The sequence below is a fragment of the Grampus griseus genome, assembly GCF_964374135.1.
Source record: "Grampus griseus genome assembly, chromosome: 3".
NCBI classification, from domain to species: Eukaryota; Metazoa; Chordata; class Mammalia; order Artiodactyla; family Delphinidae; genus Grampus; species Grampus griseus.
Genome location: NC_139019.1, coordinates 115,010,615 through 115,018,768, shown reverse-complemented (window position 1 = coordinate 115,018,768; position 8,154 = coordinate 115,010,615). Strand labels below are relative to the sequence as shown.

The following is an 8,154-nucleotide window of genomic DNA, read 5'->3' as shown; positions in this document are numbered from 1 at the left end:
ACCTTCAAATATCATTCACTTCTATCTGCACTGTCATCACCCTATTCTAAGCTACAATTATCTCTCACATAAATTACTGACCTTGCTCGAGCACACCAGCTTTTGCAGTTCCTCAAATGTGTTTTGCTCCCTCCTGACAAACTCCTGTTCACCCTTTGGGTCTCACTCTAGAGTTTTCACTCACTCCTCATTCATTGCACTCTCACACCATTTTGAAGTACTTATGTATTTGTGCAATTATTTTCTTTCACAAACGGCTATAAATCCAACTAAACTAAGAGTTCCACGAAGGTAGGCACTGTGATTCGTTTGGTTCTCCTCATGAAAACCGGGTCTGGCACATAGTTTAGGCCCAAATATTTGAATGACTCCAGCTGAGGTGGAGACATAAAGTAGCCAACTACAACTCCTAACTCAAAAAGACAACTGCCCACGTTGCTTCAACACTCTCCCCACCTCCACTCTCAACAGCTCAGACCAAACCATTCACGGCATCAGATACCTCAGGGTTCCAACCTCAGGCAGCCCCTGCTTTCTCCACACACACACACCCCCATAAAGTTCCAGGTCCAAAGAGAACCCCTCAGCCCTGGGGCGGGAAGGGACGTGCCTCTTTTGCCCCTGCGGGTTTCGGGGTGCCGGACTACCCAGGAGAAGTTTCCTAATCCGGTACACCCTGGCCGAGCGTCTGAACACTAGTCCGCGCAGCCGTGACGCACGCAGGCCCGAGCGCTTCGTTAGCTATGAAGCAGCAAAGTGCGAGGCGCTTCTTTGAGATATCTCAGACGCAATTTAAACCGCGCGTCCCGGCTCGAGCGTAAAGGCGCGTCGCAGACCCTCAAATGTCCATTCTATTCAAGAAGGTGGGACAGAAAACACTACGACCCACGCGCCTTGCCCTTTAAGAAACACCCCCGTTTGAGCCAGGCGGGGCTCCGAGTAAATCCTCGCGAGAGCCACCTGCTTCCGCCCGCTTCCTGCTCTCGGCTCTCCGGACCGGAAGGAAGGAGGTACTTCCCCCGCCCCCGGCTTCTACCTCACAAGGCAGCGCGGCCCCAGCTGCGGCCAATCGGCGGGCTCATTCTAGGCCACGGCCCAGAGAGCCAATGGAAAGTCGCGGCGCGCGCAGAGCTTCCTCTCTTCCTCACCGGCCCCTTCCCTTCCGCCTGCCGACTTCCACTCAGCCCCTGGCGGAGGAAGTGATGTCACAGGCCCCATGTGAGCGGATTGCAACACATGCAGCTGCCTGGAAAGAGGGAGCCGGTGTCCTACGTCAGAGCCGCCGCCGCGGAGCCGCCGCCGGGGAGGAGCAGCCGCTGCCGCCCAGGACTGGGCCCTTAGGTAAACCAGGGGAAGGGAAATGCCAGTGACCACCGCGGCGGGCCGCGCGGGGCGGGAAGAGGAGGGACTGTCGGGGGTGGCGAGGAAGGGGGCCGCTCTGCCCCAGCGGCGGCGCTAACTCTGTGGTCTTGGTGTCTCCGGGCCCCGCCGGGCCGCTCTAGGGAGGAGGAGGCGAGAAGATGGCGGACGACCCCAGTGCTGCCGACAGGAACGTGGAGATATGGAAGATCAAAAAGCTCATTAAGAGCTTGGAGGCGGCCCGTGGGTGAGCGCGGCGTCTGGGCCCCCCCATGCCCTCTTGGTTTCCGGACCCCTCAGGATGGCCGCCCCCGCGCCGCATGGCCGGATGAGGAGAACCGGGCACTAGCCAACTCCCGCCTTCTGGACCTCTGGGTAGTAGCCCTAGTCTTAGGGGCGAGGGTCTGCGCGGTTGGTCCGAGAAGGGGCCCTTTACCCTGTTAGGGCTAAGGGGTCCCGCTCCCGGGGCTCGGGCCCCTCGACCCCCTCGTGGTAGGCTACTGCTACTTTTGTACCCCTTTCAGGCGCTTGAATCCAGAACCTCCCGTTTTGAGCTCCAGGTGCTGCCACCCAACTCGGGTGCTGCTGGGGGAAAGGGCCAAGCCTTGCTTTCCGAACGCCTTCCCTGATTTCCTCTCTTCTCCTTCCTTCACTTTTCTCAGCCAAGCTTCATTAAAATGGCCTCCCCCTCCCGGGCTTCTGAGACCCGGGTGGGTGAAGTTTGGATGGGGCGGGAAGGAGGGGTTGTCAGGGACAACCTCTTTCTGACTTCCTCTGATTTCTCTGGGTCTTACAACTCTCCCAGTATGACTTCCTCCAAGTCCTTTAATTACTCCGTAGCTTCCTGGTGTTAGCTGTTACAGGAACCACCTCTAAACTGAAAATGTGTGCGGGGTCGGGGAGTGAGGGAGGTTTTGGTTGACAGGTGTGTATCTGTATATACAGGAGAAATCCCAGTTATGGGGCCGTTCATGTGAACTCTACCAACAGGGTCCCTCTTGGCCTCTCTCTGGAACTCTTGAGGTAGAGGTGCTGATGTATTAGTATTAATGCTTGTTGAAATTCAGAACTGGATTAAGCGGGCTTTGAGGGTTTTTTGTAAATTTGGGTAAGAAACTATTAGGTGTGTCCGTTTTGGGAAGGGGAGACTAGGTTAAAACTGACTTTATATGTTCTTTTTTTAATTAAAAAAAAGTTGTTCTTTGGGGGAAGGTGTGTCAGAGGTATATCCGTTCTCTCACTATATTACTTTATTTTGTTCTTTTTCCCAGTCATAGAAACTCTTTACTTACAGGAAGTAGGGGGAAAAAGTGTTTGGAACATGACATATTTGTACGTCTTCAGCATTCTTAGAAGAGCAGAGTGGCTTGTCCTGGGCCATGTTAAAAGTTATTTTCAGTACAGGAATTGGACATTCTGGTTTCCAGCACAGGTTTTGTCCTTGCTTGGTAGATTTGCAAGGATAGGATTCATCAAATTCATAGTTGTTACTGCTTTATGAAATAAAGTATGCTTAGTTCCATTGAAGGCCCAGGGCTAACAGTTTTGTCATTGTGTTGTTTTGTTTATAAATTTATTTATTTTTTATTTATTTATCTTTGGCTGCATTGGGTCTTTGTTACTGCATGTGGGCTTTTCTTTAGTTGTGGCGAGCGGGGGCTACTCTTCATTGTGGTGCACAGGCTTCTCACTGCAGTGGCTTCTCTTGTTGCGGAGCATGGGCTCTAGGCGCGCGGACTTCAGTAGTTGCAGCACGCAGGCTCTGTAGTTGTGGCTCTCGGGCTCTAGAGCGCAGGCTCAGTAGCTGTGGTGCACAGGCTTAGTTGCTCTGTGGCATGTGGGATCTTCCCGGACCAGCACTTGAACCCGTGTCCCCTGCAGTGGCAGGCGGATTCTTAACCACTGTGCCACCAGGGAAGTCTCTGCCATTGTGTTTTGTTCCTAGTAATTAGTGACAGTTCTGTTTGGGGTGAAACTTCTGAAAGTTTAGTCCTCTTCAGTTACTGGGGCTTTTGCTCACTTTCTAAGATATGAATTGAAGATAGCAGCTTATTTTTCATTCAGTAGGGTTGTTTTTCTTTGAATTTAATACGACATTCAGACCTAGATAATAATCTTAACCAGAATTTGAACACAGATGATTCTCTGCTACATGGTAGAATGAATAATTATTCCCCAAGTGTGAGAATACTGTACAGGAGGAGCAATATAGGTCATGACCCATTATGATGCACTACCAGGAATTAGCCGGGTTCTTTTGTTTCACTAGCACCTGCTGTTATGTTACTTGAATCCTTCACTTGAGTATGGCTTTTACAGTTTGCTGTTGTTACTGTTGTTTAAAGCTGGATGTACCCCTTGGGTTTGTTCTCTTATTACTTTAACTTTTTTTTCGTTTATTTGGTTGCGCTCAGTCTTAGTTGCGGCACGTGGGCTCCTTAGTTGTGGCATGCATGTGGCATCTAGTTCCCTGATCAGGGATTGAACCCCAGCCCCCTGTATTGGGAGCGTGGAATCTTAACCACTGCACCACCAGGGAAGTCCCTCTTGTTACTTTAACTTGAAGGCAGGTTCACACATTAGAACTTGAATACATTACATACTCTGAGGAAGTCTAAAATATGAATTCAAACTATAATTTGCTTCTTGTCCAAGTGAAGTGACACTGAAGATAACAGTGCTTAATAACAGCATTCCCTTTACTGCTTGATGAAGGAAGCTCATTCTTAAATTTGTTCCTATCTATGTTACCTAACCACTTGAAACTTTTAAGCTCCTCTTTAAAGCTTTTAAAGACTTTAGTCCTTTGATTAGCAAAGTCCAGTAAAGTTTAAAGCATGCTAAAAATGAGGTTCTCTTTGCAGAACTTTTTTTCTAAGTAGTAGTTTTTATACAAGATTAAACTGTCCTCTAAACAGTGTGGTTCATAATCGTGTCTTGCTTTGCCTACTTTGCTTTTATTCAGGATTTGGTTACATCTTGATCCCATGAAAATGTAAAATCTTGGCCATCTATAGGTATCAGGAAGGGAGTCACACGTTTCTTCTGTTTAACTCAAATGGTTCTTGGTATATACCAATTTCTTTTTGAGAATAGCAAGATTGTATTATCATGGTTGAGTTATGTTAGTCAGACTCATTAGATTATAATAGTGTACAGTGAGAAATGTTTTTCCTTCTTTGCCTAATGGTAAAATACTAATAGGAGAAGCGTGATGGACTTTAAGCACAAACTGGATAGCACAATAAATCTATCTGTACTGGTGTTTAAGGGGCAAGTTGTGGGTTTCAGGAGAAAACAGGTTGTGTTCAAGCATGGTTATTAACACTAGATAGCACTTAGTGGCAGATGAGTAGAATGGCTTTGGAAATGAAGATTTCTTCTCCACCTCCCACCCCCCAACACACACACATACCCCCCCCCCAGCAATTCTGGGCATGAGAATCACAGATTGGTTTGTTTTTAACCCTGGCTCTTAAGGTATGCTGGGATAAGAGTAATTTTGAAATTGAGATAGTCAATATGTGATTATCTTGATATATGACCCCCAAGGTAATGTAGCTTTAAAGGGGAACCACCTGTAAAATGGACTCACTGATTAAGTACATCTGAACAGAGTGAAGTTTCTAAGCACAATAATTTATTGCACACTTGGCATGTTATAGACATTGTGTTAAGCAATACATTATTTCATTTAACCCTCACAAAAAGTATTGCCACCATTTGGTGGGAAAGGCAGACTAAGGCTGTGAGGTTAAATATCTTACTTTCTGGAATGTAGCAGATGCCCAGGATTTGAACCAATGTGCTGTACTGCCCAATGGATATATTTTATGTTTAAAAAAAAATGCAAGACTACACTACAGCTATAACAGACTGTTTTATGCTATGGAAGACCACTTATAGGGGCCAAAATGACTAAAATGGGGAACTTGCTAGGAGTCTTTTTGTAGTCTTTTTGTCATACTTAATTTTCTGAGTTAAAAAGTGTGTTACACGTATAACTTGAATTTAAGTTGGGTGGAACATACATATTTAGCTTCATATAAGCCTGGTAGAATGTTGGTTTCTGTTTATGCTAGTAAAATAACCAGCTAATTCTTTTCCTATATATAAGTCCCACTTAAAGTTAATGATAGCTCTTCCCGGTTGATGATTACTCTTGGCGTATTCTCTGTAGTTGGCTTAATGAGGATAAATGTGTACATAAGTCAACTGGAACTAGGACAATGTGGATGGAAACCATGGTTGTGGGTATTTTGAATACGGAACTAAACCAGGTGAAGATATGTAGGAGAAAGGCAGTTGGGAAATTTAGGTTGTTTTTTCCTAATGTTTTCTGAGCCAGCAAGAGGTAGCCACAGAAATTGTGTTGGAAGCTTTATAGTTTTCAGGTAATAAAATCATAACCAGAGCCTGTTATTACCAAGTACAGTGGTGAATGTAACCAAGGAACAGACAAGGTTCATTTGGGCTAAATTGTGTCTGTGGGTATTAGAATATTTTTTCACTTATCTTCGGCAGGGAATCTTATTTCACATATAATGAGGGCTCAGTCAGATAACCCATGTTTGAAGATCAGCACAGTTTCTAAGCTTCATTTGAGTCTTTGGGCATTTTTAAAGCTTTTGTTAAAAACAACTTGTAGATATCTTGACTTTGAAGGAAATAAGTTACCTGGCTTTACATGACTGTCTTTCCTGCCCCCAAATATAACTGGTGGGGGGACTATCTTTTTCCTCTACTCTGAGGAGTTCTGATCCTAGATGTGTGGTTTTTTGCCCCACACCAGGCAGTTCTCCAATTCTCACTCTACACCAACTGAGCGTTCCTACAGTTGAATTAGATTCTGACACTACCCAGAGTTAGTGTTGGATCCCACTAGGTAACGGGGTCAGTCCCACAAGACTGCCCACACTTGTGATGCCAAAGCAAGTCCTACCCTACCCTACTTCTCAGACAGGCTATAATTTGGGGGTTCCTATGACTCCCTCCTTGGGTTCAGTAATTTGTTAGAATGGCCCAAAGATCTCAGGGAAACTATTTATGTTAACCGGTTTATTACAAAGGATATTATAAAGGGTATAGACGAACCGCCAGATGAAGTGGTACATGGGGCAAGGTCTGGAAGGGTCTGAGTGCAGAAGCTTCTGTCCTTGTGAAACTGGGGTATGCCACCTGGGTTTACCAACCCAGAAGTTCATTAAATCTTGTTCAAGAGGTTTTTTTATAGAGCTTACTCTACAGCTTCCCCTTCCCATAGGTCTGTAGATAGAGCAGAAAGTTCAGCCCTCAGAAAACTTGGTCTTTCTGGTGACCAGCTCCATCCTGAGTCTGCCTAGGGGCCCCACCCTAAGTCACTTCATTGGCACTCCATATGAATAACATAAACTCCCATCTCAGGAAATTCTGAGGAATTTAAGAGCTTTGCTAAAGGCCGGGGACAAAGACCAAAATCTCCACAAAATTCCTTACGTTATATTGAATTAGAAGTTAGTAATTTTATGAAATCGTTGAATAGGTTTTTTAAAGACAAATAATACAGATTGTTTATATGGTTCGAATAAATTAAAGTATCTAAAATGTGTTTGGGTACCTTTCCCAAGTGAAAATTGTTGATTAGTAGAACACTTGGAAGTTCTCAAAGCGATGAATTTCGGGTACTTTTATTTTTACTTTTGTTCTCCATATCCTTAAAGAGCCGGCTGTAACTAGAGTGATACTTGGTAGTTTTTCATACTAATAAAAGAATATTCAGGCTCTTAAAAGGCTTTTTTCATCCTGTGTTCTGGCTTCCCCTGCCTCTCCTGTCTCTGATTGTTAACACACAGGTAAAAGACCCCGCTAGAGAAAAGTCAGGAATTAGAATATTTTTAATTTCCTGAGAAGAGATGAGTGTAGAACAAATAACTACAGAGGTCTTGGTGGCTTCTCACTAAGGGGTCAAAATACAGATGCCACCAACAGGTCTGAGCCATGAGAAGAGAGCAAGAAAGAGGTAGTAAAGGGAAGAGGAGGAGATAAGAGTAGGGTGTGGTGGTGTTCCTCAGTCCATTCCAAGTGTCATAGGCTGCCTGCCTTAACTCGGATCTAGTCCTAACTGCCTCTGTATTCTGGCATGGTGTTCTGTGCACTGTGAACCTAATGAACAATTACTTTCTTTGAATTTCAACTCTTGACAGACTTCTCATTGTAACAGCAGATACACTTATCCTTCCAGGAAAGGAAGGCTTGCTCTGGACACATTCCTAGGTAAGCAAGAGTACCTAATTAGAGTACCATTTAAGGCAGAATGTAATGTAGGTCTCCAGTGTCCCCCCCCCCCCACACCAGTTGGACCCCTTTAGCAGAGGGCCCTTTTTCTTTGAGCTTGGGGTTGAGGGTGTGCTCAGTGTGGCAAACCTTTCAGAACATGTTTGGTTGTGAGAAAACTTAAAATGTGGGTTTTGTAGCAGGGCTAAATGGTTTTAGATCCTATTTAAAGAGAAAGAGAAATCTGCCTCTTTTCCCTAGACCTACTGCTGGAACTGTCCCTCTGAGAACTTGGGCAGCAGAAATTTTTTCTGAGTCCAGCCTGTTCTCCAGGGATCTCAGAATAGAACCTTCTTCTAGAATACATTCGATAGCTGTCTCTTAATTCTTCAGCAGCCTGCTCTTTTAGTGGCGGGGGAGAAAGGATTTAGAGGGGGTTCAAGATTCTTCTTTCCAGCAAGTTGGAAATTATGAGATTTCTCTTTGGGGCAGCTGTCCTCAGAGAGCATGATGAAGTTCCCTCTGATAACAGCTTTCTCTTAT

At 45.3% G+C, this 8,154-nt stretch overlaps 1 protein-coding gene across 1 annotated transcript in view; it reads left to right on the top strand.

Moving 5' to 3' along the window:
- The first annotated feature begins 1,207 nt into the window (after nt 1–1,207).
- Nucleotides 1,208–8,154, top strand: part of ETF1 (eukaryotic translation termination factor 1) — a 28,092-nt gene continuing 21,145 nt past the window's right edge. Inside the window, exons 1-2 of the mRNA XM_082650159.1 lie at nt 1,208–1,341; nt 1,503–1,606. Coding sequence (XP_082506285.1) covers nt 1,521–1,606 — 86 coding nt within the window. The 5' untranslated portion in view covers nt 1,208–1,341; nt 1,503–1,520. The remainder of the gene's footprint in view (nt 1,342–1,502; nt 1,607–8,154) is intronic.